The sequence below is a fragment of the Monodelphis domestica genome, chromosome 6 (genome assembly GCF_027887165.1).
Source record: "Monodelphis domestica isolate mMonDom1 chromosome 6, mMonDom1.pri, whole genome shotgun sequence".
NCBI lineage: Eukaryota > Metazoa > Chordata > Mammalia > Didelphimorphia > Didelphidae > Monodelphis > Monodelphis domestica.
In genome coordinates this window covers 592,044-617,234 of record NC_077232.1, presented here as the reverse complement: position 1 = coordinate 617,234, position 25,191 = coordinate 592,044, and the positions used below count along the sequence as shown (strand labels likewise).

The 25,191-nt window shown below is 66.7% G+C and overlaps 5 protein-coding genes and 1 non-coding gene across 12 annotated transcripts; 1 reads left to right on the top strand and 5 right to left on the bottom strand.

Moving 5' to 3' along the window:
- Positions 1-285: 285 nt before the first annotated feature.
- CRACR2B (calcium release activated channel regulator 2B) lies at positions 286-6,489 on the bottom strand. Of its 4 annotated transcripts, none has more exons than XM_056801090.1 (10): positions 6,187-6,489; positions 5,131-5,304; positions 4,731-4,842; positions 4,481-4,643; positions 3,963-4,109; positions 3,791-3,881; positions 3,574-3,666; positions 748-935; positions 561-632; positions 286-464 (listed from the first exon to the last, which is right to left on the bottom strand). In XM_056801090.1, exons 1-10 carry the CDS (start codon positions 6,472-6,474, stop codon positions 299-301), a joined length of 1,494 nt encoding a protein of 497 aa, XP_056657068.1. In that variant the 5' UTR covers positions 6,475-6,489; the 3' UTR covers positions 286-298. The 4 variants fall into 4 exon arrangements, with proteins under 4 accessions (XP_056657068.1, XP_056657069.1, XP_056657071.1 ...); XM_056801091.1 differs by having other exon boundaries at positions 5,131-5,301; XM_056801093.1 differs by lacking the exon at positions 6,187-6,489 and adding an exon at positions 5,914-6,159.
- Positions 6,490-6,629: 140 nt separating this feature from the next.
- On the bottom strand, positions 6,630-12,127 carry PNPLA2 (patatin like phospholipase domain containing 2). 3 transcript variants are annotated; one of them, XM_001380609.5, is made up of 9 exons: positions 11,500-12,120; positions 9,724-9,956; positions 9,512-9,577; positions 9,118-9,327; positions 8,274-8,334; positions 7,952-8,167; positions 7,505-7,637; positions 7,205-7,327; positions 6,630-7,135 (listed from the first exon to the last, which is right to left on the bottom strand). In XM_001380609.5, the coding sequence occupies exons 1-9, from the start codon at positions 11,684-11,686 to the stop codon at positions 6,892-6,894; spliced, it is 1,473 nt and encodes a 490-aa protein (XP_001380646.2). In that variant the 5' UTR covers positions 11,687-12,120; the 3' UTR covers positions 6,630-6,891. The 3 variants fall into 3 exon arrangements, with proteins under 3 accessions (XP_001380646.2, XP_007506462.1, XP_056657077.1); XM_007506400.3 differs by lacking the exon at positions 7,952-8,167 and having other exon boundaries at positions 11,500-12,121; XM_056801099.1 differs by lacking the exon at positions 7,952-8,167 and having other exon boundaries at positions 6,630-7,327; positions 11,500-12,127.
- Positions 12,128-12,735: 608 nt separating this feature from the next.
- RPLP2 (ribosomal protein lateral stalk subunit P2) lies at positions 12,736-14,551 on the bottom strand. Of its 2 annotated transcripts, none has more exons than XM_056801115.1 (5): positions 13,819-14,551; positions 13,473-13,596; positions 13,336-13,384; positions 12,946-13,047; positions 12,736-12,855 (listed from the first exon to the last, which is right to left on the bottom strand). In XM_056801115.1, the coding sequence occupies exons 2-5, from the start codon at positions 13,593-13,595 to the stop codon at positions 12,779-12,781; spliced, it is 351 nt and encodes a 116-aa protein (XP_056657093.1). In that variant the 5' UTR covers position 13,596; positions 13,819-14,551; the 3' UTR covers positions 12,736-12,778. The 2 variants fall into 2 exon arrangements, with proteins under 2 accessions (XP_056657093.1, XP_056657094.1); XM_056801116.1 differs by having other exon boundaries at positions 12,736-12,852; positions 13,819-14,368.
- LOC130455282 (small nucleolar RNA SNORA52) lies at positions 13,159-13,289 on the bottom strand. The gene has a single exon (XR_008913201.1). It is a non-coding gene; the product is annotated as a small nucleolar RNA SNORA52 (small nucleolar RNA).
- Positions 13,818-17,610, bottom strand: LOC130454894 (RNA-binding protein 25-like). The gene is made up of 3 exons (XM_056801104.1): positions 17,476-17,610; positions 15,309-16,967; positions 13,818-14,373 (listed from the first exon to the last, which is right to left on the bottom strand). Exon 2 carries the CDS (start codon positions 16,819-16,821, stop codon positions 15,679-15,681), a length of 1,143 nt encoding a protein of 380 aa, XP_056657082.1. The 5' UTR covers positions 16,822-16,967; positions 17,476-17,610; the 3' UTR covers positions 13,818-14,373; positions 15,309-15,678.
- On the top strand, positions 13,967-24,863 carry PIDD1 (p53-induced death domain protein 1). Its single transcript, XM_056803553.1, has 17 exons — positions 13,967-14,084; positions 14,517-14,756; positions 16,879-17,277; positions 17,393-17,806; positions 18,123-18,332; positions 18,407-18,461; positions 18,554-18,755; positions 18,866-18,994; positions 19,075-19,254; positions 19,338-19,476; positions 19,558-19,693; positions 19,776-19,926; positions 20,003-20,126; positions 21,477-21,595; positions 21,682-21,789; positions 22,132-22,331; positions 22,533-24,863. Exons 1-17 carry the CDS (start codon positions 13,967-13,969, stop codon positions 22,750-22,752), a joined length of 3,144 nt encoding a protein of 1,047 aa, XP_056659531.1. The 3' UTR covers positions 22,753-24,863.
- The last annotated feature ends 328 nt before the right edge of the window (positions 24,864-25,191 follow it).

Below are 25,191 nucleotides of genomic sequence, written 5' to 3'. Positions count from 1 at the left end.
CTACGGGGGGCCGGATTAGGAGTCCGGGACCGGCGGGAGAGCTCGCCCCCGGCACACAGTAGGCGCCTAACAGCGTTTGCACACAGTGGGGCTTCTTGCGCTTCCCCAGCCTGAGGATGGGGCGGGGCCGCAGGGCCTCCGACTCGGGCGGACCTGGCTTCACGCGTGCCGCCTAAAGGCCGTGGGATCCGGGACCCGTGCCTCAGTTACCCCCCGTAGAACGGGGCCGAGAGCAGCTCCTCCCGCCCGGCCCATCGCTGCCCAGACATGCCAAGGGACGCCCGCTGCTGTCACAGGTTTATTGGGGGTGGGCGCCCGGCCGGCCCGGCACGGGGGGACGGGGGGAGCCGTCACAGGCGCAGCAGCCACAGCCAGGGGGCGCCACGGCCTTCCTCCTCCGCCCGCTGCCCAGCTTCTTGGCCTCGAAGGCGTCTCTCTCGTCCCGCAGCCTTCGGTTCAGGTCCCTGGGGGGGGATGGGAGGGGTCTCAGCAGGGGGAGGGGGAGGCTCTACAGAAAAGGGAGCCACAGAGGCTAAAGAGGGAGGGATGCCCCAACTCACCTGAGGAGCTCCAGCTGCCGGTGGAGGCTGTGCTTCTCCTTCTGCATGTTCCTGGACACCATGACGACGTCCCTGTGGGCCAGGGGGGTGACTGGGCCGTCCCAGCACCCCTCACCCGCCAATGCCCCTGGCCGGGCCCTCGAGGCCTGCTCCCCCTCCCCCCAAGCGGCCGGGAAAGGCCAAGCACCTGTGCTTCTCCTCCTCCTGGGCCCGGGCCTCCTGCCGCAGGCGAAGCAGCTGCTCGTGGGCAGCCTCCAGCTGGGCCCGGCTCTGCTCCAGCTGGGCCCGAAGCTCCTCATTGGCCAGCCAGAGCTGGGCGTTGCGAAGGCGTGTCTCCAGCTGCTCAGAGGTCCGCTGCTCCAGCTGCTGCTCTAGCTGGGGGGAAGGAAGAGCCAGCCTGGCTTGGAGCCTTGGGGGGGGGGGGGGCAGCTACTACCTTCCTCTCTCCCCGCTTTCCAGGCCGCAAGAAGGGCCCAGGGTGGGCTCTGGGCAGCAGGCTTCCCCTCGCCCGGCCATGGCCCCCGGGAGCCTGAGCAGAGCGCCAGGGAGAGAGCAGCAACCAAGGAGCATCGCTAGAGACCGCCGAGACGGAAGGAGGCTGGGAGCAGGTGGATGTTTTCTTTTAAGAGGCTGAGGATGAGAGCGCCAGGGGTCCCCGAGCAGGAAGGATCTGAAGCCAGATCTGAACCCAGGACTCCTGCCTCCAGGCCTGGCTGCCCCAATGCTTCTTTCTTTCTTTTTTAACCCCTTCCCTCCAGTCTCAGAATCAGACCTGCCAAGCGCTCTAAGGCAGGAGAGCTCCTGGGGCGCGGCGGTGGGGCGAAGTGGTGGGAAAGTGGGGAGGAGGCTGGGCACGAAGTGCCCCAAAGGCCGCCCAGGAGAGATTTGACGTGAAGCCGGCTGAGCTGGGCCAGCTGGCACGGAGGGCACGTTGGGGGCAGCTGAGGGCAGGGAGCCTGGGCTGGCCAGAGGCCGGCCGGCAAAGCGGTGGCCGGGAGGGGGGCCAGTGTCTGCCGCTGATCGGGTCCTCGGGGGCCTGGGTTGCTGGGGTGGACATGAGGGGAGTCTCGGAGGAAAGAGCCAGCCTGCCATGGCTGCTGGGCTCAGGGGAGCCTCGAGGCCGAGGGAACCCCTCCGTGTCTCAGACGAGGACTGTCCAAAGTCTTGCCACTGGAACCCGCGCCCTCTGGCTCCATGGCTTAAGAGGACAGAGAGGGAAGGGCCAAGTCAAAGGAGAAGTCAGAAATCTCTAGACAGAAATCCTGAAGATGGTCCCACATGGCTGCCCCCCCCCCACGAGGCGCCACAGGACAAGAATGGCTGTGCTCAGTGGGAGGCCCGCAGCGTCCACCCCTCCCCCCCAGAAGGACGCCCAGATGTGTGGAAATTGGGGCAAGCAGAGGGTCTCTGAGGCATCTGGTGATGGGACCGCAGTGGCCCAGAGGATCCCCAGCACCCTTGTCTGTGGCAGCAAGGGAGAGGACGCAGGGGAGCTGGTAGTGGCTCCATGGGAGCCGAGGCACCACCCGGACCCCAGAGCCCTCAGAGGGAGGCTGCATCTCCGCTCCTGGCAAGAGACACCGGTCTGGGGGCTGGCTGGTCTACACTGGCCAACACGGGGGGTTTTCGCTTAATGACTTTTCTTTGTTTCTAAGCCAAGAATGATTTTTTAGAGCCATGCTTAAAGCTCTTCCTTTAAAAAGAAGGGAGGAAGAGGAGGGGAAAGGAGAGCAGTGGAGACACAAGGGCACTGGCCCGACCTGGATTTAGACGGGCTGCACAGGTGCAGGCCTGCGGGACATGACAGCCAGGAAGAGGCAAGAAGGAAGAGCAGGGAAGAGCTGGGCTGCCACCGAAGGAGCTGGGAAGCGAAGCCTGCTTTCCTGGACCATCTCGGGAGGAAGCTGACTGAGGGCAGGCAGGGCTGGGCTCTGAGCCCCCAGGGAAAGAGGAAGGTGACAGAAATGCCAGCATCCCCACTTGGGTGAGGGAGGGATGGCCAAGCGGCTCTGATCTTAACTGGCTTCTCTTTGCCCAAAAGAATGTCTTGGAGCTGCACCAGAAGGGGGGCTTGTAGGAGAACGAGAGGACACGGGGGGCCTTGGATGACCAAACGACTGGCCCAGCTCCAGGCATTAAAAGGACCAGCCCCTGGAAGGGCTGCCACTGCCCCCCTCCGTGGACCACCGGGCAGCTGGGGTCTCGATGTTCAAAAAGGGGTTCAGGCTGGGGAGTCTGTGCTGCCAGCAAGATGCGGACATCCTGTTAAAGGGACAGTCAGTGGCCGTTGCAAAAAGGACGCAGCAATCACCCAAAGAGGCCAGGAGGGCTTCACGGAACCTGCGTCGGGCCGGGATGAACTGGTTCGTCCAAAAAGGAAAGGACGTGATCCTGCAGGGAGACTTGCTGGAGTGTCACATCTCTCGGGACGCGGGGTGGGGCTTGGGGTGAGGCAGCGCCTCGATTATGCGAATCCAGGAAGTGGGTGCACAGCCAGATCCCAAGAGAAGGGCCCAAGAAGGTCATCTTGAGGCCGGCACAGACAAGGCACCCACTGAGGCTTCCCAGGGCCCGAGCTGGGATCAGTCCAGAGGACAGGCAGGATCCGAAGGGAGGCAGGCGAGGACGAGGCTCCGCGGGCCCCACCGAGGGGAAAGGAAAAGGCTTAAACAGGCCCTAATAAATGCAGGCCCCCAGGATGGGCTTGGGAGGCCGGAGATGGGGCGAGACAGAACAGCAGTTTGCCCGAAAACAGAAGGGCCAAAACGTGAATGACGTCTCCACACGCCACGGGGAGGGGGCGGAGGGTCCCGAGCAGCTGCACCCGTGGGCACTGCCCGCCTTGACCACCTCTGGGGGACTCGGACTCCGGGTCACCACGTGAAGCCTCTGGGTGATGCCGCAGCCACGGCGGACCTTCCTCCCACGGAGGCCCCACACACAATTGCTCTGCCTCCACCCGCAGGCCAGAGGGGGCCGCTCAGGCCCCCGCGCCCGCCCCCCGTGCCCTCACCTCTCTGTGCCGCCGGCCGGCCCGCTCCAGCTCCTGGTCCCTGCTCTGCAGCTCCTGCGCCAGGTGGCTGAGCCGGTCCTGCTGGGAGGAGTCCTGAAGGGGACCCAGGGGGGCGGTGTCACGGCCGCCCCAAGCCCGGGGACGGGGACCCCCTCCCTCCAGTCAGCCCGGCCTCCTGCGGGGGAAGGGGGTCCTCCGGCGGGGCGCCGCCTCGCACCTGGCTCTGCAGCCGCTGGCGTTCCGCGTGGATCTGCTGCTCCAGCTCCTCGTACAGGCACCGGATCTCCTTCTCGTGGTCGCTCTCACGCCTGCGGACGGACGGACGGACGGGCGGGCTGGCCAAGGCCCCCCAGCCCACGGGCCCACGCCCGGCCCTGGGCATCGCTCACCTCCACAGAGCCTGCTCCACGGTCTCCCTCTCCCGCGCTGCCTCCCCCAGGCAGGAGGACGCGTGCACCAGGACGTCTTCGAAGGTGCTCAGGAGATCCGGGTGCTCCCTGTGCAGCCGCACCCACAGAGCCCGCACCTCCTGCTGCCTGGAGGGATGTGGGTGCGAGTCATGCTGTTCCCCCTCTCCACCCCCGAGGCCGGCTGAAAGGCCCCCCAGGGACTGCTCCTTCCTGTCAATGGGGCTGAGCAGAGCAAGGGTCTCCCTGCACAGGGAAGGGGGTGGGGGACCCGGGAGACCCCTAGAGGGCTGCCCTGCAAGGCAATGGCCCAGAGCCCCCCTAGAGCTGAGGCTGGCGCCTTCCTCGGCCAGACTCCCCTTTCTAATGGCAGAAGAGGCCACGTGACTTGCCCAGGGGCCACTAAGACCCCCAGATCGGGGTGAGGATCTCCAGCACCCACCAATGTTTGCCCAGTGCCGGGGAGAGCCTGCTTGGGGCTCCCAGGGAAACAGACTCACTCTCTGAGGGCGGGGGCGGCCCCCAGCTGCTCCATGGAGGCCCAGAAAGGCCCCCCCCCCTCCTCCTCCTCCTCCCCATCTGCCCGTCTGGGGCCCCAGCCTGACTCGAAGGTCTCCGTGTCCGGGGAGCCCGGCGGCACGTCCTCGGCTCCCAGAAAGGCGCCTGCAAGGAGAGGCTGCGGGTCAGCCGCCCCCCAGCTTTCCTGTTTCCTGCCGGGAATGGAGGAAGCCGCCCTCCCTGCCGGCTCACCCAGGCCCAGGCTGAACTCTCGGGGAGTCAGGAAGCCGGTGTGCCCGCGGTCCAGGCTCTCGAACACCCCGTCCAGCTGCTCCGGGGTCAGGGGGAGCTCGTGCTGCAGCCTCTGCGGGGGAGGGGGGGCACTGAGGAGGGGAGGGGCACTGAGGGGGCGCGGGGAGGGGAGGGGCACTGAGGGGGCGCGGGGAGGGGGAGGGGCACTGAGGGGGCGCGGGGAGGGGGGGCACTGAGGGGGCTCGGGGAGGGGAGGGGCACTGAGGGGGCGCGGGGGGGGGGCACTGAGGGGGCGCGGGGGGAGGGGGGCACTGAGGGGGCGCGGGGAGGGGGAGGGGCACTGAGGGGGCGCGGGGGGGCACTGAGGGGGCGCGGGGAGGGGAGGGGCATGGGGGCTCACCTGCAGGTCCGCTCTGGTGATGAAGCCCTTGGCCTCCTTGTCACAGAGGAGGAAGAGCTCGCTCGCCTTGGCCAGCCTCTCCGCGGGGGCGCCGGCACCGCCCAGTAGGCCGCCGCCCCCGTCCTCCTCCTCCCTGCCGGGGCTGGCCATGCCGGACTCAGCCGTGGTCTCCTGCTGCCATCGGACACCGTCAGGGTCGCCTCCGGCCCAGCCGGTCCCCAGCAGCGCGCGCCCCTGGGGGGCTCGTTGTCGCCCCCCTCCCGCCACAGCTCGTCCCAGGTTCTCCCTCAGAGTTCGCCCGGAGGCCGGACGAAAGGGGAGTCCGAGGAGGGCCCGGAGCGCCCCCCGCAGGGAGGCAGCGGGTTAGGGCCGGCGCACAGTAGGACCGGTAAATATGGGGGCGGGGCGGGGCGGCACTCGGAGGCCTCCCAGGAGCTCCGGGCTGCAGCTCCCACCCCGCCCCGGGACAAGAATGGGTTAAGGATCCCGCAGGGAGGGGCTGTTCCGCGGAGAGGCCAGAGATCGCCGGCCCGCCCCCGCCCCCACCGCCCCCGGCCATTTGCAAGGCAAAGCCGGCTCCCCTCCAATCACAGCCCCGAGGCGGCCCAGAGCCGTGCTCCTGGCCGGGGGTCTAGGCTGACTCAGTTTCCCCGGAGCGGCCTCTCTCCCCCTCTGCCCGCGGGCGGGGCACCCCCGGTGCTTTTTCGGCCGCACCCTCGGCCCGGTGTGCACCTGCCGCTGCGTGTGGGAGGGAGCAGAGCGGAAGGGCCGGGATCCCCTTACCTGCGCTCCGGGAGGGGGGAAACTGAGGTAGAGTAGGGCTTTCTGGGTTCTCGGGGCGGAAGGCCGGCGCCGGTGCCCAGCAGCGCCCCTCACCCCGCCGCCCTGCCCGGGGTCCGGGGCGGTCAGGAGGGGAGCCCGGGAGCCTGAGCTGGCGGCGGCGGCGGTTCCTCCCGGAAAGGGGGAGGGGGCAGAGAGGGCCGGCCCAGCCCCAGCGACGGGAGCGGAGAGGAGCTCCGCCCGCCCGCCCGCCGGCGGCGCCCCCCGAGTGCCCACCTGGCGGCCCGGTGCGGCCCGGTGCGGGCTGAGCTCGCCCGAGCTGCTGCTCTCCGGCCGGCCGGAGCTGGGAGACGGGTGCCAGGAGGGGGAGGGGAAGGACGGAGGGGGAGGGGCGCCCAAATGAATCAGGTCCAACCAGAAAGCTTGGCCTCGGGACACAGCGAGGGGCCTGGGACCGGCCCAGCAGGCTCGGCCGGTCTCCTGCCTGGACACCGTTATCGCGGCAGCAGACAGCCGGGGAAACCGAGGCCAGAGCTGCCTCCCACCCCCTTTTCCTGGCACCATGCCACAGGGAGGGGCCGGCCAGGGGGGCCCCCAAACCCGGCCTCCCCCTGCGCTTTATTCCCTCTTGGGGAGCCTGCAGGCATTTCCTGGCCCAGAGCACCTGGGCAGGATTCGAAGCCGGCTCCTATGCCGGCCCAGGAATGAGGCAGCAGGCCTGGGCTTCAGCCTTTATTACAACTATTTCCACCAAAATAAATAGTTCTGCATACAGTGTTCAGGAAGACAGAAGGGAGGAGGCACAGGCAGCCTAGCGCTGCTCTCCAGGGCCAGCTGCCCCCCACGCAGGGCCAGACGCCAGGCCTTCTTGCTTCTGCTTCCTCGGAGAGCCTCAACCTCCAAAGAGCTAATGGGGCAGGCAGGGAAAATAAGGCACGGGCTGGCACTGGGCCCCCTGGGGCAGAGGGCTGGAGGGGCCTCTCAGTGGGGGGGGAGGGCAGGGGGCCCCGAGGGGGGCGTCTGCATCCGCAGGGCATCCGGGGGGAAGGCCACGTTGGTGCAGAAGAGCCCCAGCAGCAGCTGGCGCTGGCACTCCTCCCACTTGGCCACGGCGTCCCCCAGGGACAAGTTGTTGCGCATCCAGCGGGGCAGGGCGTCCCCGTAGAAGGACAGGGGCACCGAGGGCAGAGACTGTGCCCGCCGCAGCTCCAGGGGGTCGGGGAGCCTGCAAGGGAAGGAGGTGCCAAGATCCAGCTGGCCCGCCCCGCCCCGCGCCCGGCCGCCTCCCCAGTACCTGGCACAAAGGTGGGTGCCCAGCTTCCTCTTGGCCCGCATCACCAGGTACTGACAGATGCTGCCCGTCTGCTCTTTCATCCACCGAATGTCCTCTGGGACGTCAGGGAGCCACTCGAGCAGCCTAGGCCAGGGAGGGAGGGCTCAGGCCGGCCCCCAGCCCGCCTTCCCGCTCTTCCTCCGGGCTCCCCTGCCTGCCTCTGGGGTCTCCGTGCCCAGCCTGGCCGCCAAAGCCCTGCCTGCCCTCCCCCCGCTCTCGCCCCTTCATGGCACCTCCTCCAGGAAGCCCGACGGAGCTCACCGGATGGTGAAGGACACGGCGCTCTCCAGCGGCAGGGTGTAGGGCACCATCATGGCCGTGGCCAGGCGGACGGGGAGCATGTTGGACAGGGTGGTCATCAGGTCTTTGGGCTCCACGCAGGCCTCCAGCAGGGCTGTGGGGGGAGGCCTGTGAGCCCACCCGGAAGGGGGCGTCCCCTACCAGACTCCGCCTCGCCCTGGCACTGCCCCCCGCGGGCCAGGAGGCAGGCCGGAGACCCTCTGCGCCCCTAGGCCGGCCGATCCCCGAGAGCTCCTGGAGGAGGGAGCAGTGCCAGGCCCGGAGTCGGGAAGGGCCGAGCCATCTGCCTCAGTTTCCTCAGCCGGAGAATGGGACAATTAGGGCACCTACTTCAGGGAGGGCGGCCCGCCTCCGCCCCACCTCTAGGTGTCCCTCCGCCCTCCTGTGGCTCCTCCCCCGGCTGCGCACCTTCATTGAGCCTTGCTGGGAGGTGCTCCAGGATGTGGTCTTCCACGGGGCCTCTCCCCAGCGCCAGCTCGCCCTGCGCGGCCCGACCCCGGCCCCCCGCGGCCGCCGCCGCCGCCGCCTCCTCCTCCTCCTCCTCCTCCTCGGGGGCCGGGGCCGGGGCCGGGGCCTTCCCCGCAGGGGGCAGGGCCAGCAGGGGGTTGGGGCGGTTCAAGAGCCCTAGGGGGCGAGAGGAGGCCATGGGGGGCTGCGCCTTCCCAGCTGCCCAGCAGGGGGCAGCAGAGGCCGGGTCCCTGCTCTGCCTTCCGCCCCTGCCCCGACTCACCATTCCGCCTCAGGAAGCGAAGGGCGTCCCGGTAGCCCTGTTTGCACATCTCCCTCAGCACCTGCGGCAGAGGTTGGGGGAGGGGAGGGGCGGTCTCTGGGGCTTTGGGGGCGTGGCTTCGCCAGAAAGCCCCGCCCCTGGGAGCCCTCTCTGGGGGCCTCTGGGTAAAGGTCCGGTCAGGCCTCAGCCTCCCTGCCCCGCCCCCCATCATCTCCTCTTGCACATTGGCCCAGCTCTACCCCCACATCTTCAGCTCTCACCCAGACTGTCCTGCCAGGCTGCCCATCGCCAGTCTCCCACCCCAGCCGCCCTGAAGTACTGCCCAGCTCTAAGCTGCCACCTGGGGCCCCAGAGCGGAACAATCACTGGAAAGGGCTTGGTCCAGGCTGGCACACCACGGACACCCCCCAGGGCCTCTCCCCTGCCCCTCGGGAGCCCTCTTGGTGCCCGAGCCCAGGCTGGCACACCGGGAGCCCTCTTGGTGCCCGAGCCCAGGCTGGCACACCGGGAGCCCTCTTGGTGCCCGAGCCCAGGCTGGCACACCGGGAGCCCTCTTGGTGCCCGAGCCTGGGCTGGCACACCGGGAGCCCTCTTAGTGCCCGAGCCCGGGCTGGCACACCAGGAGCCCTCTTGGTGCCCGAGCCCGGGCTGGCACACCGGGAGCCCTCTTGGTGCCTGAGCCTGGGCTGGCACACCACAGACACCCCCCAGGGCCTCTCCCCTGCCCCACGGGAGCCCTCTTGGTGCCCGAGCCCGGGCTGGCACACCGGGAGCCCTCTTGGTGCCCGAGCCCGGGCTGGCACACCGGGAGCCCTCTTGGTGCCCGCACAGCGGGCGCCCTCACCAGGGGCTCGGGCGGGAAGAGCGCCTTGGACAGCCGGTAGAGGTTCCTCAGGTTGAACTGGATGCTGGTGTTGGTGACGCGCAGCTCGTGGATGTTGGTGGAGCTGTCCTGCGGGCAGATGTCGCTCTCGCCCGAGAAGGGGGACACCGTGATGGTGCTCTTCAGCTCGTACAGGGGCAGGTTGTCCGAAATGCCGCCGTCCACGTAGCGCTGGGGAGGGGGGGGGCTCAGCCTCCGCCTGGCGCCCCCCCAGAGCACACCCTCTCCTTCTGGCCTCTTTGGGGCTATTATTAACCACTTGTGCCCGGTGCCAGCCTCAAGCTGTGCCCTTTCACCCACTGGGCCCCCCCTCCCTCCCACCTGCTGGGTGAGCCGGCCTGCGGGGGGCACTCACCACGCCCTGCAGCGTCGGGGGGATCAGCCCGCAGTACACGGGGATGAAGGTGCTACAGACATTGGCCTGGCAGACAGAGAAGGAGACGGGGCTGCTGGGGGGGGCCGGCACCGCCATGGCGGGACGGGCCCAGCCCCCCGCGGCACGCCTGTGCACACACGCTCTTGCACGCGCACGCACGCACACACACACACACACACACACACGCGCACCTGGACGAGCTCCTCCCTAGAGTTGAAATGGGACAGGAGCACGTTCTCGCCGTCCGACACACGGGTCAGCGAGATGCCCAGGCGCCCATTGGCATGCTCGTGGGCATCGGCGGGCAGGGTCTTGAGCAGGCACCCGCGGATGATCTTCACCAGGTTGAAGGAGGGGTGCAGGGGCCCCAAGAACCGCTTCCTCGCCTCCTTGGACACTTCGATGATGTTGGCGCCGGCCTCTCCTGGAGGGAGACGAGGAGCTGAGAAGCCGGCGATGCCCAGCGGGGCGGGCAGTGTGGGCACAGGCCGACTCCCTCCTGAGCACATTCCGTGCACACAAGGGGGCAGGGCACCGCCCGGCCCTGGCCCGCTCAGATACCTGGGCTGGGGGCCAGCCACTGTCACGGGAGCCGAGGGGGCAGAGAGCCCCGGGTCCCCGCCGCCCCGCCAGGCTTTCCCCAAGGCTGCCACGGCTCGAAGCGAGGCCTCATCTGCCCATCACATGCCTGGCCCCGTGCCAGGCTGTGGGCATTGCATGCCCGCTAGGGCTCTGCCACTCACCGCCTAGCTCGGTGACCTTGGGCACTTTCCCTGAAACCTGGCATGGTCCCTGCCAGTCCCTGTGTGCCCCCTCAGGGGCCCCGGGCACGACGCCCTCTGAGGAGGGGCAGCCTGGCGAGGGGCCCTTTGGGTGCTCCAGGGTGGCACCAGTGAGGCTGCAGCTCAGGGAGTTTCCCCAGGTGGGAATGCCCAGCCGTGGTCCTCCCTGTCCCTTCGGATGGGGAGATGGTTCCAGAGCAGCTGCCGGAAGTCCTTTCCTTGCCAGTGTCTGCCCCCGGGCCCTCGGTCTGGCCGTCTCTGGAAGGGGTCCGAAGGCCAGGAGGGCTCCCGAGTCCCTTCTCGGGGCAGGCCTCAAAGGGAAGGGGGACGAGCGGGGCAGAGAGGCGCCAGGGGCCACCCTGGAGAAGAAGGTCACGTCTCCTGGCCCCCCGGCAGACAGGCTGCAGAAGTGGGGCCGGCCCAAGGAGCTGGCACAGAGGGTACGTCCAGGATACCCCGTGCGGTGAGGGCAGGGGCGGCCTGGGGTCTGGACAGACGGGGGTCCCTGTCCACCCCTCAAGTTCTGTTTCTGTAAGGGGGGCCAGCTTCAGCCCCATTTTGCAGATGAAAAGATGGAGGCCAAGAGCAATGGAAGGACTTGCCCAGGATCACACAGAGGGAGAGCAGGGGCCCCACAAAGGCCTGTCTGTGCCCAGGGCACCCCAGCCAAGCCTCCCCACCCCGAGAATGTGGGGCATCTGAGCTGTGTGGGGCCAAAGGTCAGCAGCCTGGGACCGCCCTTGGGTCCAGCAGTTCCGGGACCCCTCATGCCCCTGGCTCTGGGGGTTCAGTGAGGAGCCCCACTTACTGGCCTCCCACCCCCTACCTCATCTGGGGCGCCTCCACACATCCCAGGGTTCCTCAGGGGGGCCAGGCTGGGGCAGGGAGAGGGGCTGGCATAGGGCACGGGAGGGTGCCCACACTGCCTCAGTTTCCCTAGCTGAGGGGGGTGCCAGAGGAGCCTTGACTGGAAGGGCCAGGCAGGCTTTTCAAAAGGAGAAACTGAGGCAGGGGCCAAAGCCAGAGCAGTCCTTCTAGGGGCACGTCTAGAGGCCTGGCGCCTGGCACCTCTGGGCAGCTGTCCCTTTGCCCAGCCCGGCGAGGCTCCGCCCGCACCGCCCGAAGAAAACAAGCCTGGCCCCGCCCCCCGCGGCTCCCTGAGAGGGTGCACCGGGCGACACTCACCGAGGCAGGCGCCGGTGACGAGCGCGGTGGCTGTGAGCGCCCCGGCCGACGCGCCGTAGATGCGCCGGGCATTGGCCACCAGGAAAGGTGCGTGCTCCCGCAGGCAGCTGGCCACGCCGATGTGGTAGACGCCCAGGAAGCCGCAGCCGGCGAACGAGATGTTCCAAGCCGTCTCCTTGGGGAACATCGCGGCGCCGCCCGGCCGGCCAGGGGGCCCGGAGGGCGCCGGGGAGCGCGGAAGGCACGGACGCCGGCTGCTGGAGGCCGGCTGGCGGCCTCGGGCTCAGCCCCTGGGCAGCTCTCGTCTCCTCTGCTGGGCAGCCGGGGGAGGCGGGGACAGCTGTGCCGGCTGCGCGGAGGAGGCGGTGTTATAAAAGTGGAGCGAGGGGCGGGCCCGGCCGGTCGCCCCGCCCCCAGGCCGGCCCCGGGGGCGGGCCTCCGGAGCATCCAATAGGCAGCCCGCTGCGACCCCACCGCCCCCTCGGGAGGAGCGGCCCCCCCAGGCCTCCACAGCCCCTTCGCGGGGGCCGGGAGACGCAGCGGCCTGCGGAGCACCCCTACTCGCCCCCCGGACCCCGATCGCCGGACGCACACGCGGGCCCCCACCCCTGGGGCCGGGTGATCTCCGGGCCTGAGGCGCGGCTTTGTCTGTTGCCTGGGTCACCAGGTTCTGTTTGGGTCCGGTGGACTTCTGGCCAATCAGAGGCCTCGGGACGCCCCGGCCCCACCCCGCCCCCGATTCCCCCGGGCCTCGCCCCCCGTGCCATCACCCTCCGCTTCCTGCCGCCACTTCCGCCGCCCCTCGGCCCGGCCAGACTGGCTTCCCTTGCCTCACTTGTGTCCCAATAGCGGAGCCCTGGGATGACCGAGGCCTCTGCCCCACTAAGGCCGCAGGCCCTCTGGCCTCATTTCCTCATCGCCAGGCCGCGCTGCCCCTTCCGCATTGCCACATCGGCGTAGAGTTCCCAGAACCCCCGAGCCCGAGCCCGGCCCCGGCCACCCCGGGGACCCGTTTGCTGCTCAGACAGCTGCGGAGCCGCCCACCAGGGAAGTCTGACCCAAGAACTCCTGCGTTGGCCGGGGGGAACGAGGAAGCCCCAGGGCGGCACCCACCTCCCTCTCAGCGGCAGGACAGCCTGGGCAGGGCCCCAAAGTGAGCAATGGCCCAATCCTGTGGTTTTCACGGGGGGGGGGGGGGGGGGGGGGGCGCCAGGCCACCACACACCACGCCAGGAGTTCTTAAATAAAAGCTTTATTCGTTCAGGGATCTGCTGGGCGCTCAGTCAAAGAGCCCAAAGCCCATGTCGTCGTCCGACTCCTCCGACTCTTCCTTCTTTTCTTCCTTCTTCTCCTCTGCTGCAGGCAGAAGGGGCGGCAGTGAGCAAGGCCCAGGCTGTGCTCCCCCCCACCACCACCACCCCCCCCCCCCGCCCGGCCCATACGCACCAGCGGCAGGAGCAGCACCCCCAGAAGCTGGGGCGGCGGAGCCGGCACTGGCAGCAACGGCAACGGTGCCCCCGGCGGGCATGGAGGCCAGCTTACTGCTCCCTGGGGAGGGCGAGAGGGGCACTGAGCTTTCTGGGCGCGCAGCAAAGGGGGTCACCCGGCCCGAAAGCGCTTTGCTCCTGGCAGCCGCCCACGTGGGGGAGGCGGCCCTGGGAGTGTTTAGAGACCCTGGCTGGCTGCCGGCCACTGCGGCGGCGCGGCACCGGGAGGGTCTCCGAGATACTCTGGTCCACCAGCGAAGCCTGGCAGGTACAGGAGCGACCAGCAGGAATTAGGATGGACAGTGCGAGCCGCCGTGGCCCACCCTCGGAGCTGCCCGCAGACCCTTACCCTGGGCGATCACGTCTTCGATGTTTTTGCCGCTGAGTTCGCCGATGACCTGCGAGGAGAGAGCGGAGTGAGGGGGGGCTGCCAGCCCTCCCCCGCCGCTCGGATGCCGCGATCACCCCCCCACCGCCCAGCCCCACCTTCTTGAGCCGCTCCTCATCCGCCTCAATGCCGACGCTGTCTAGGATCTTCTTGAGGTCTTTGGAGTTGGGGGAGTCATTACCGCCAAGAACGGCCAGAAGGTAGGCAGCCACGTAGCGCATCCTACGGGAATGAGGGGAGGCTATGAGCGGGGCCCCGCCGGGCTCCCCCCCAAAGGCCTCCCCATAAGAAACCGGGAGCCAGCTCTAGGGCCTGCTCCCACCACCCGGCAAGCCGGCCCGGCGCCAGGCCCTCCCGGGGCAGCACGAGGCCGGCCACGCGGCCTAGGACTCTCCCTCCAGGCCTGAGCCCAGCCACCTCGCCCCGCCAGGTCTGCGTCTTCACCTGATGGTCTGGGTTCCGCTCGGGTGCGGTCCAGGGGGTCGCAGGCGGGAACGGCGGGAGCGGCGGGGGCACGGGAAGTGCGACCTCTGCGGCGGCAGGACCGAGAAAGGAGGAGGCGGCGGCAGGGGCGGGGATTAAACCTTTACCCATGAGCCTCCGGGAAGAAGCCCAGCACTCCCGCCTCTTCCGCCTGGGCGCGGTGACGTCATTCGTGGTCGCCCAATGGGATGCAGGATTGAACCATCGTCGTCGGAACAGCGGGGGAGGCGCCGGAGCTCGGTTCCTGAGACAGAAGTCCTGAGCGACTCGGAGCGAAACTCGCGGGGCCGCTGCAAGCCTGTGTGATGGGCTCGCGGGGTAGCGCCTTTCTTAGAGACGCCTCGGGAACGAACAAGTGCTCTTAGAGACCGGCAGTAGTCGCCTTCCTCCCCTCACTCACACACCTTGCGCGCTAAATTCTGCGCATACCCAGAACCCCAGTGAACTCCCGGTCCCGGTAGGCCTCGGGTCCGGAAACACGTGAGACCAGACTGCGCACGTGGCCCTGTGGACCCCCTGGAAAAGCAATGGAGCGCAGGCGCACTGAGATCATCGGGCCCATGTGGGCCAAGGCGCCCCCTGGAGGGTCAGCCATACCTCCCCCTCCCCCCCATACATGTGCGCACGCGCACACTGAGCCAGGTTGTAGGGGGCATAAGGACGTCCCATCGCTCCTCGGAATAATCGCGGAGGGTGCACTGATCCAGGAAAGGCGTGGAAGGCAGAGGGGAGCTTCCCCCACCCTCGCACACGCAGCCGTCCTCTATGGACAGGCCTCTCCGAGGGGCGGGGCGGGGTGGAGCTTTGGGCAGGAAGCGGCGGCGGCGGCGGCGGCTGCAGCAGGAGTGGAGAGACCCAGGGAACCCCCCCTGAGACCCCGAGCCGCTGTCCAACCCCAGGTACCTGCCGCTCCTGGCCCGGGGTCTCCGCAGGCCTCCATTCCCGGCTGGGCCACTGGCGCTGCACCGGCGACCGCCGGTCATCGGGAACCAGCACTAAGCATGGCCCTTCCCTAGCTGGGTGGCCAGCAGTGCACACAGGCTTGGGGGCCCTGGGCTGATCACCTGCTCCCCTTGCCCAGCCGGCCCCCCCACATAAGTGACCGGCCCTGGCCCCCAGCCACAGGGCTGTCCTCTGCCTCTGGAGCCAGCCCGGCTGAAGCCAAAGCTGTCCCCGCCCTCCTGGGGCTCCTCACAGCCACCCAGGGAGGCAGAAGAGGCTCAGTTCTGCCCGCTTTAGAGGACAAGCTAGGCCAGGATCTGAGGCAGGATTTGAACTCAGGAGTTCCTGACCCACGTCCACACTGGCTCCCTCCCCACTCCAGAGCCTTGCCGAAGGCCTTCTGGACACAGGCACCTGCTTCCCACTGGCTAGCTTGATGCAGGGGTTGACCAGAAGGACTTAGTGGGCTAACTGCCCCCCAACAAGGTTCTAGGGTGAGCCTGACTTACAGAGAGGCTGTGGGGCAGGGCTGGAGCCAGCACTGGGCAGCAGCAACTCAGCCCCTGGGGCACAGTTATTGAGGTCCAGATGATCTGTAGGGCCCTCGACCGCCGAACCGGAGACCCTCTAGGCTAGAGTGCGGAGAGATGGCAGCCTACCGCCAGAAGAACCAATCAGGACCAGGCCCGCAGCTGGGCACCCCTAAGTCCTAGAGAAGTGTGCCCCACCCCCAGGAGCGGACCCCTCAAGGCCCCGCTCAAATATCCTCATCCCCCTTCCTTCCTTTCTGGGGGTGGGGGCCCACGTGCCCTGCTCCATCTCTGTCACCTCCCCTGCAGCTCTCTTCACCCCTCATCACCACCGAATCTCTTTCCTTTGTCAAATATTCCTTTCTCCTCTCTCCATCTCTGGCTCCTGGCTGCCTGAGCTTCCATCTTCTTTCTGTTTCTGCCTCTTTTCCTTCTCCTGTCTCTGTCCCCTGGCTTCCCTCTCCCCTCTCTCTCTGTCTCTGTCTCTCTCTCTGTGTCTCTCTCTGTCTCTCTCTCTGTCTCTGTCTCTCTGTCTCTGTCCCCTGGCTTCCCTCTCCCCTCTCTCTCTGTCTCTGTCTCTCTCTCTGTGTCTCTCTCTGTCTCTCTCTCTCTCTCTGTCTCTGCTGTCTCTGTCCCCTGGCTTCCCTCTCCCCTCTGTCTGTCTCTCTGTCTCTCTCTCTCCCTCTCTCTGTCTCTCTGTCTCTGCTGTCTCTGTCCCCTGGCTTCCCTCTCCCCTCTGTCTGTCTCTCTCCCTCTCTCTCTCTGTCTCTTTCTCTCCCTCTCTCTGTCTCTCTGTCTCTGCTATCTCTGTCCCTTGGCTTCCCTCTCCCCTCTGTCTCTGTCTCTCTCTGTCTCTCTGTCTCTGTCTCTCTCCCTCTCTCTCTCTGTCTCTCTCTCTCCCTCTCTCTCTCTCTCTGTCTCTCTGTCTTTCTATCTCTCTCTGTCTCTGTCTCTGTCTCTCTGTCTCTCTCTGTCTCTGTCCCCTGGCTTCCCTCTCCCCTCTGTCTCTGTCTCTCTCTGTCTCTTTTTCTCTCTCTGTCTCTCTGTCTCTCTGTCTCTGTCTCTCTCTCTCTCCGTCTCTCTCTCTCTCTGTGTCTCTCTCTCTCCATCTCTCTCTCTCTCTGTCTCTCTCTGCCTCCATCTGTCTCTCTGTCTGTCTCTCTCTCTCCATCTCTCTCTCTCTCTGTCTCTCTCTGCCTCCATCTGTCTCTCTCTCTGTCTCTCTCTCTGTCTGTCTGTCTCTTTCTCTCTCTCTCTCTGTCTCTCTCTCTCTCTCTGTCTCTCTCTCTCTCTCCGTCTCTCTCTCCCTCTCTCTCTCTCTCTGTCTCTCTCTGTCTCTGACTCTCTCTCTCTGTCTCTGTCTCTCTCTCTCTCTCTCTGTCTCTCTCTCTCTCTCTCTCTCTCTGTCTCTCTCTCTCTCTCTCTCCATCTCTCTCTCCCTCTCTCTCTCTCTCTGTCTCTGTCTCTGTCTCTGTCCTATGGGCTCCCTCATTCTTGCCTTCTTTGTCTCCGTCTCTGCTCCTCTCACTTCTTGTCTCCTCCCAAACAGCCATCTCCCTGGAGCCGCCCAGCTGTGCCTCCGCCCGCCTTCCCGGCACGCCAGAACATGCCCGGGCCACCAGACATCAGCTGGGGGCTCTGGGGAAGGAGGAGGAGGAGGAGGAAGAGAAAGAAGATGCTGAGGACCCAGCCTCTGCCGCCACAGCCGCCGCCGCCCCAGCCCCAGCCCCAGCCCCGGCCCTGGGCTCCCTTCTGGCCAGCAGCAGGCTCAATCTGGACCTGTACCCGGGGGGCTGTGGCCTCCTCCTGCGCCTGCTGGGACAGGAGGGGGCAGCTGCCAACCTGCAGAGGGTCCAGTTCCTCCGGCTCAACTGCCATGAGGAGCAGGTGGGGGCCGCCCTGGCACTGCTCCCCCGGCTGCGGCACCTCCGCTCGCTGGTCCTCAAAGGTGAGCTGGGAGCGTCGCGTGCAGCTACTGCCTGGGGGGGGGGGCTGCCTTTCCTGCCTCTGGGGCGCCTCCCTCTCCCTGGCATGACCTCGGGCCCCATCTCTGCCCCCTACAGGCGGGCACCTCCGTGACGATGGGGGCTCATGCCTCCGGGGCGCCCTGACCACTCTGCCCCCCAGTCTCAGTGCCTTGGCCCACCTGGTCCACCTGGATCTCAGTTTCAACAGCCTCAGGGTGCTGCCAGCCTGTATCCCGGAGATGCGGGCTCTGCAAGCCCTCCTGCTCAGCCACAACCTGCTGGAGGGGCTCCCCGAGGCCCTGGGGGCCCTTCAGGCCCTCACCTTCCTCTCAGTCTCCAGCAACTGCCTGCGGGCACTGCCAGCAGGCGTGGCCAGGCTGAGTGCCCTGCAGCGCCTGGACCTGTCTGAGAACCTCCTGGAATCGGTGCCCGAAGAGATCGGGGCCCTGAGCGGCCTCACGGAGCTCAGTCTGGCCTCCAACCTCCTCCAGAGCCTCCCGGACTCCCTGGGTGAGGGCCCTTCCGGGGCCCCCAATCTCCAGGAGTCAGGCCGGGCTCATGCCATGGCCAGTCCTCCTCCCACTTGTGGCCCTTGGAGCTAGCTCCCCTCCTCCTCCAGGAAGGTCTCCTGGGTCATTCCTCCCGCCCCTGCACCTCCCAGTCCCACGTGAGCCCTCCATTCTTCCCTGAGTGCACCACCCCGGGGGGGGGGGGGGGGGGGCTGGCAGGGGGAGGGGCGCGGGCTCTGAACGGACCTGCTGGGTGAGTGGGGGCTCGGGGAAGGCAGGCTTTCTGCTCCCCCGACCAGCCCCCTGCTGCCCCCCAGCCAGCCTCCGGTCCCTGCGGCTGCTCCTGGTACACAGCAACCTCTTGGTGTCCGTCCCCCCGGGCCTCGCCCGCCTCCCGCTCCTTAGCCGGCTGGACCTGAGAGACAACAGACTTCGGGACGTGCCCCCGGAGATCCAGGAGGCCCCCTTTGTGCGGCTGCAGGGCAACCCCTTGGGGGTGCCCGAGCCCATCCCCGCAGCCCCCTCAGGTGGGGACCGGTGCCGAGAGGGCGGGGGGGGGGAGCCCCGTCACCTCTCTCACAGCCTCCCCTTCTGGCTGCAGGGGAAGCCCCGGCCCCCGAAGTGCCCAGAGTCCTGCTGGCCTCGGATGCGGACAGGTGGGGAGGGCGGCAACGGGAGGAGGGCGGGCGGGCGGGGAGGGGGCGCTCCTGCCCCCCTTCATGCCGCCCTTTCTTGACCGGCTGCACAGTTTCACGGTCACTTCCTGCGGCTGCTCTGTGGCCCTGGCCTGTGGGGTCCGGATGCTCTTCCCGCCGGGCGCCACCACCGCCCCCACCACCGTCCGCTACCAGCAGCTGCCCCCGGAGCCCCGCCTGGTCAGGCTGGGCCCCCACGATGCCCTGCTCAGCGCCGTCCTGGAGCTGCAGCCCCACGGGACCCCCTTCCAGCAGGTTTGGGGCCGGGCCGGGGCGATGACGGGTTGGGGAGCCTGGGGGGTCGTCGTGGGCCCCCGACCTGCAGAGAACGCGGGGGAGGTGGTGAGGGCTCTGTGCCGTCGCAGGAGGTGCACCTGTGGCTGCCTTTTGTGCCCCCTCGTGCCCGGCTCGGCTGCCAAGTGGTGGTCAGGACCCTGAGCGGCCGGACCTGGAAGGACCTGGACACCCGCTTGGAGAAGGAAGACGAGCCCAAGGTGGGGGCCGGGGGCCGGGGCGGGGGGCTCTGGGCTGGGGGAGGCTCTGGCTGGTCCTGACCCGGCCGGCCGCCCCTCAGCGCCTGTGGGCCAGCTGCCGAGTGCCTCACTTCTCCTGGTTCCTGGTGGTGGCCCGGCCCGCGGAAGACAGCTGCTCCGTGCCCCGGGAGGGGGCGCTCCTCTGCTCCTCAGGAGACCCCGGGGTCAAAGTCATCTTCCCGGCGGGGGTCACCGCCGAGCCGCGGCACGTCCGAATGCAGGTACGCCGGACGCGGGCCGGCGGGGGCCGGCGGGCCGGGGGGAGGCCCGGACGCCCACGCCCCCTCTGTGGCTCCGTCTGCAGGTGGTGAGGGTGGCGGCCTGGGCTCTGGGGGACGACGTCGAGGATGCCGTCAGCCCCCTGCTCTGCCTGTCCCAGGACAGCCCCCACAGCTTCCTCGGCCCCGTCACCGTCCAGCTGCCCCTGCCGCCGGGCATCACCGGTGAGACCCGGGCCCCAGGGAGCGGGGGGGCACCGTGGGCGGACGCCAGGGCCCCCGCTTCCTCTCCCTTCTTGCCTCCAGGCCTGAGCCTGGACCGTGCCCGTCTACACCTGCTCCACGGGGACCCTGGCGTGCCCGCGTGGAGTGACATCACCGCCCAGGTGGCCCTGGACCTCACCTACCTGTATGCCCGCTTCCAGGTCACGCACTTCTCCTGGTCAGTCAGGGGTGGGCTGGGGCGGCCCCGGGGAGACCCTGCCCGCTGCGGGCCGCTGTGACCCGACCCCCCCTGGCCTCAGGTACTGGCTCTGGTACACCACCAAGAGCTGCGTGGAGGGCCTGGCCCGCAAGGTCTACGACCGGCTGCGCCTCTACCGCGTGAACTTCATCGCCCTGCAGAGGCGGCGAGACCCGGAGCAGGTGCTGCTGCAGTGTCTGCCGGGAAGGAAGGTGAGAGGCCGGCCGGGCGGGGCCGCGGGGCGGGGCCTGCGGAGCCTGAGTGCCCCTCCCCCCTCCCCTCCCCCAGGTGGAGCCCACCCTGAAAAGGCTGCAGCCGCGCTACCGAGGCCCGGAGCCCTCCGACACCGTGGAGCTCTTCGAGGGTGAACGCTTCTTCGCCGCCTTCGAGCAGGGCATCGCCGTCGAGGCTGGTACGGGCCCCTGAGGAGGGGGACCCCGAGGCGGTGCCGGCAGAGGGCTGGGCTAGGGGCACCCCCAGCAGGCGCCCTGGACAGGGACCCTGTGTGGCTGTGGCCATTCCCCAGCGGCTGTGGAGCGGAGGCTGACGGGCAGCCCATCTTCCGTCGTGCCCGCGACACCGTGGCGTGGGGGCAGAATTGGGCCCCGGAACTAGCCCGGGCTTCCCTGCCCTCTCCAGCTTGTGCTTGGTGCCCAGGTGAGGCCGCCTCCTCCAGGGGTCCCCGCAAGGCCCGGCTCACGGAGGGCCTCGCCGACGGCTTCCTCTGTGCCCCGGCACAGGAGGCCACGAGGTAACCTCCAGAGACCATCGAGCGCCCTGGGGACGGGCCGCCCCTGCGGTCCTCGGCCCTTGGGCGGTGCCCGTGTGTCATGTGACTTTCGTTCTTGGGGGCCCCCGCCCCACCCTCATGCCGTCGCTGCGTGGGGATGGCCGGTGACTGCGTTCGCTGCTTTGTGTCCTTTGCTGTCGGGCCCTTCAGAGGCCAGGCGGCCCGCGCCTCCCCAGACCACGTAAGGGAGGGCCGCCCCCCGCGAGGTTCCTTCCGGGGGGCAGCATCGCTCTGGGGAGGATCCGGCGGCTCCCCCGCCTTTTGCAGGATGAAGCTGCCGGGACGAGTCACTGGCCCGCAGGGGCCCGCTTGCCGCTCTCCCAGATTCTGCTTCTTCCTGCCGCCTCGGTGGTCTGCAGCAGGTTCCCCTCCCATCCTCCGCCCCTTGGACGCCGCCCACGGAGGCCCCAGACGGATGGGCAGCAGCAAGCTTCGCCCCTTCACAAGAAAGGCCCCCCGGCCACGGCAAGCAGGCAGAGCTCCGGGCTGATGCCGCCACTGCCCGGGCCTCCCTCCTGCCGTGCCCTAAGCAGGCGCGGAGTCCCCAGTTTCCCTTCTTTCTCTCCCGGCCCGCGGCTTTCTCCTCTCCCTCCCTGCACGCCCCCCTCGCCCTGGACCCTCGCCTGAAGCCGACTCCACGTGGGCCTTCCTTCTGCTTTCCTGGAAGCTGGGCTCAGGCAGGGTGTGCGGGGATCGTGGTCAGTCTTGGGCCTGGCCTGGCACCCAGAAACAGCCTTCAGCGCTGCACGCCAGGAACCCAGAGTGGCTTCCCAAGGGTCCAGAGCAGAATTTGAACTCGGGTCCCCCTGGCCCAAGGCCAGGCAGCCCCCTCTATACCCTGCCCGCATCCGGTTTGGGCAGGCCGACGGGTGCTCGCGTGCTTTGAGCATTAGAGGCCAGGCTCGGCCAGTCTTCCTGACTCTTGCAGAGGGCTCAGAGAGCGAGTTTTGTTCCTCTGGTCCCTCCCCCCAGATCGCCCAGACTGTGTGGCCGGAAGGATCGCCTTCGTCTTCTACTCTCACCTTAAGAACGTGAAGGAGGTTTACGTGACGTCCACGGTGGACAGGAAGACGCAGGCCGTGAAGGGCCAGGTGTGCTGCCAGGGCCCCTTCCCCATGCAGATCACAGCACCCAGCCGAGGCCGCCTGCTGACCCTGCGCCTCTGCTGCCCCCTCAGGTGTCCTTTTACCGAGGGGCAGTGCCCGACGCCGTACCCGAGGAGGCTGTGCGGAGGCGGAAGGGCCCGGATGCCCTGTGGCTTGCCACCCTGCCCATCAAGCTGCCTGTGAGCGGGGGGGGGGGGGGGGGGTCAGGCTCCCACATTCAAGCTCCCTGGACTCCTCGGGATTGGAGGAAGAAAGGAAGGAGATCAGCATGTCTTGAGTGCCTGCTGCATGCCAGGCACTGCACTAAAGGCTTTACGAATGCTCTCCTTTGATCCCCCCCACTTTACGTTTAAGGAAATGAGCAGACGGGTTAAATGCCCTGCCCCTAGCCACACAGCTACTTGGCGTCTGGCTGAATTTGAATCCGGGTCGTCCTGGGGGCAGGCTGGGGAGGGAAGGGGCACCCACAAGCAGCTGCCCAGTGAGAGGGTCACTCCTGCCCTTTGCTGAATGTTGGACAGAGGCTGCCCCGGGAAGAAGGGCAGGGTCCCCTGAAGGGGCTGACCCTGGCCTCCCTGAACCTGGGTGATGCTGAGAGCGGCTTCCTGACTCAGAGCAACCTCGTGACGGTAGCCAGAAGGCTGGGCCCAGACTGGCAAAGTGTGGCCCTGCACCTGGGCCTCTCCTACCCAGAGGTGCAGCGCATTCAGTATGCACACAGGTAAGGGGAGGTGCCAAGGGGCAGGGCCACCTCCTCCTCCTGGGGAGGCCAGAGTCCTGGATCCCTTCTCCCTCCAGGAGCAGGTGGCCCCTGCTGTGCCTCCCTTCTGCTCTAGCTTCCTGGCCTTGGCTTTTGGGGTCGAGGGAGGAGGAAACAGGAAGGGTCACTCAAGGCCAGAACTGGGGACTTGACCGTCCACAGGGATGACCTCGATGGGCAGGTTCGAAACATGCTCTTCTCCTGGGCTGAACGGCAGATTGGGCATCCGGGCAGCATTCAGCAGCTGCTGGAGGCTCTGGAGCAGAGCGACCGCCGGGATGTGGCAGAAGAGGTGCAGGCCATCCTGGAGCTGGGCCGAAGCAAGTACCGCGAGTCCATCCGGCGAGTGGGCCTGGCTGCTGAGGAAGAGCTCCACACCTGAAGGCCAGACTCCCGGAAGCTGCTTCAGGAGGCTTCGATGGGTTACCCCCTCCCCCAAGATCCTCCTGGGCTGTTCTTGGTTCGTCATGGAGATGCAGAGACAAGACAGACAAGGTGCCCTTCTGCCAGACTTAACTCTGAATGACTGGGCAGGACAGAAGAGCCCCCCCTCCACTGGCCTGCTTCTTTCTCTCTTGGGTACCAGTCCAAGAATGGTTACCCAGGAGACAGGGCTGCAGCAAGAGAGACCCTCTGCCATCACTCCCAGGGGCAGCCAGCCTCCTGCCTTTGTAAGCTCGTGAAATTTAAGTTGTAATCTCAGCTGGGCCCTCGTCACTGGAAGGCAATCCTTTCATGCCCCCTTCATTAACTGCTTGTCCAAGAGCACCACAGTGGCTCTTCCTAAAAAAACGGAGGCCATTTGCTTAGCTCCCTCCTCATCTCCCTTGCCCTCCCCCAAACGCCTTCTGCCACCATCCTCCCTACCCCATCCCACGTGAAGAAGTGACCTCCTTTCCAGGGACGACCCTTCAACATGCACCGGCCATGTCATGCCCTCCTGCCTGCTCCAGCAGATGGCTCCTCTGCCATCCCCGTTCTCTCACTGATCTTCGGTCTCCCAGGCCAAGGGCTGGTCCCTCCTGGCTACAAAACTGCTACCCCCACATCCAGCATCCTGGTCACCCCATTAACTGGATGGCCCAAAGAGCTCCCCCTCCCAGGAGTCGACAAACCATGCCCCCTCCCACCCGGTGAACATGTCCTTTGTACTATTTCACTGAAGGAGGACTCAGTTCTCATCACTACCAGGATGATTCTTGGATGAGTTCATCCGGTCCCAAGCTCTCTACTCACTTCCAGGAAGTTACCTCTTACATCTCCAACTGTCTATTGAACATTTGAACCCAGACATCCTCCAGATGTCTTCAGTTGGACAATAAGCATTAAGTACCAGGCATCAGGCTTCTGAGGTTCAGGGATCCTAGGGAAGGCAAAAGACTGTCTCTGCTCTCAAGGAGCCCCCCCTCACCCCAGCAAACAACTCTGTACAAGCAAGTTATAGGTAGAAGAAACTGGAAATAATGAAGGGAAGGAAGACACTAGAATTAAGGGAGAGAAGGAAGGACTTCTTGTAGAGATGGGACTTAAAGGGAACCAAGACACAGAGATGGGGAGGAAGGACATTCCAGGCATGCCTGGAGTTGGAAGCAGAGTGTCTTGTTGGAAGAGGCCAGTGTCACTGCATGGGATGAGGTCAGTCAAAACAACTCGTCATCCCTTTCCATTCCTAACATTCCTATGGCTCTGTGTCTGGTCAGGCCTGACTCTATCCACTGAACCACTTAACTGCCCCTCCCCCATTACTATTAGTACCACCATCCTCCAGGCACCTAAATTCACAATCTAGATACCATCCTCACTCTCACTTCTCAGATCCAATCTATTGCCAAAGCCTGGAGATTTCACTTCTGAGCATCTCTTCTGGATTTCAGGTCTCCAGCATCTCTTGTAGATTTCAGCTCTCTGGTATCTCTTGTAGATTTCAGGTCTCCAGCATCTCTTGTAGATTTCAGCTCTCTGGTATCTCTTGTAGATTTCAGGTCTCCAGCATCTCTTGTAGATTTCAGCCCACCAGCATCTCTTGTAGATCTCAGTTCTCCAGCATCTCTTGTAGATTTCAGCTCTCTGGTATCTCTTGTAGATTTCAGGTCTCCGGCATCTCTTGTAGATTTCAGCCCACCAGCATCTCTTGTAGATTTCAGCTCTAGTCTCTGCTTTGAAGAGAAATCTGCCCCACTCTGGCCGGGACCCTGCTCCTCTCATGTCTGGCTTATACAATGGCTGCTGGTGTGGGTGGGTCTCTCCTCTGGTCAGTTCTCAATGGTTTTCCTCAAAGCAGACTCAGATAGTCTGGCCTCATCCTCTCCAGAGGTTCCCTGTCCCCTCTAAGACCAAATCGAAATTCTATTCCTTAGACCCCCCCCCCCATCCTCTGGGCCTTTTCCCTGGCTGTGCCCTCTCCCCTCGGTGCTTCCCGGTTTCTCCACCCTTCTTTGTGTCCCCCACTAGCCTGGGAGCCATCAGAGGTGCTTAATAAATGTGTGACTGACAGCGGCCTGCCTGGTTCCTTGCACATATGGAAGGGGTTGGGGGAGGCCTTCCGCCGAGCTGGGCCTTTCCTCCTGGAAACTTTGTAACCGAGGAGCGGAGCAGCCCAGGGCAACAAAGTAGCCGGGCGGGTACAATCTAAGTTCCCAGAGCTGGGGACGGAGGGATCGCCGGTTCTGCGTGGGACGCTCCGGAGGTGACAGGACCTGGCCCCGCTTGGTCCCGGAAGGGCCGGCTCTTCCTGGGGTCTGCACTGAGCTCATGCGGACGCCAGGGGGAGCCCGGGCCCCCGGCGGCCCTGGGGGGGGGGGGTCCCCTGGCCCGCCTCCAG

Excerpts from the sequence above, each read along its gene's own strand:
- LOC130454894 (XM_056801104.1), bottom strand. The coding sequence starts at position 16,821 with ATGAGGGAGCCCATAGGACAGAGACAGAGACAGAGACAGAGAGAGAGA.
- PIDD1 (XM_056803553.1), top strand. The coding sequence starts at position 13,967 with ATGAGCCTCCGGGAAGAAGCCCAGCACTCCCGCCTCTTCCGCCTGGGC. Across the intron at positions 19,694-19,775 it reads CAGGTCACGCACTTCTCCTG|GTACTGGCTCTGGTACACCA; the intron begins GTCAGTCAGGGG and ends CCCTGGCCTCAG. Across the intron at positions 21,790-22,131 it reads CCCTGCCCATCAAGCTGCCT|AGGCTGCCCCGGGAAGAAGG; the intron begins GTGAGCGGGGGG and ends AATGTTGGACAG.
- CRACR2B (XM_056801090.1), bottom strand. The coding sequence starts at position 6,474 with ATGGTGCCAGGAAAAGGGGGTGGGAGGCAGCTCTGGCCTCGGTTTCCC. Across the intron at positions 936-3,573 it reads CCGGCCGGCGGCACAGAGAG|CTAGAGCAGCAGCTGGAGCA; the intron begins GTGAGGGCACGG and ends CCTTCCCCCCAG. Across the intron at positions 465-560 it reads CGGCAGCTGGAGCTCCTCAG|GGACCTGAACCGAAGGCTGC; the intron begins GTGAGTTGGGGC and ends ATCCCCCCCCAG.
- PNPLA2 (XM_001380609.5), bottom strand. The coding sequence starts at position 11,686 with ATGTTCCCCAAGGAGACGGCTTGGAACATCTCGTTCGCCGGCTGCGGC. Across the intron at positions 8,335-9,117 it reads TCTTCCCGCCCGAGCCCCTG|GTGCTGAGGGAGATGTGCAA; the intron begins GTGAGGGCGCCC and ends CCTCTGCCGCAG. Across the intron at positions 7,638-7,951 it reads CCCAGCAAGGCTCAATGAAG|CCCTGCTGGAGGCCTGCGTG; the intron begins GTGCGCAGCCGG and ends CTCCCCCCACAG.
- RPLP2 (XM_056801115.1), bottom strand. The coding sequence starts at position 13,595 with ATGCGCTACGTGGCTGCCTACCTTCTGGCCGTTCTTGGCGGTAATGAC. Across the intron at positions 13,385-13,472 it reads ATGAGGAGCGGCTCAAGAAG|GTCATCGGCGAACTCAGCGG; the intron begins GTGGGGCTGGGC and ends CTCTCCTCGCAG. Across the intron at positions 13,048-13,335 it reads CGAAGACGTGATCGCCCAGG|GGAGCAGTAAGCTGGCCTCC; the intron begins GTAAGGGTCTGC and ends CGCCCTCCCCAG.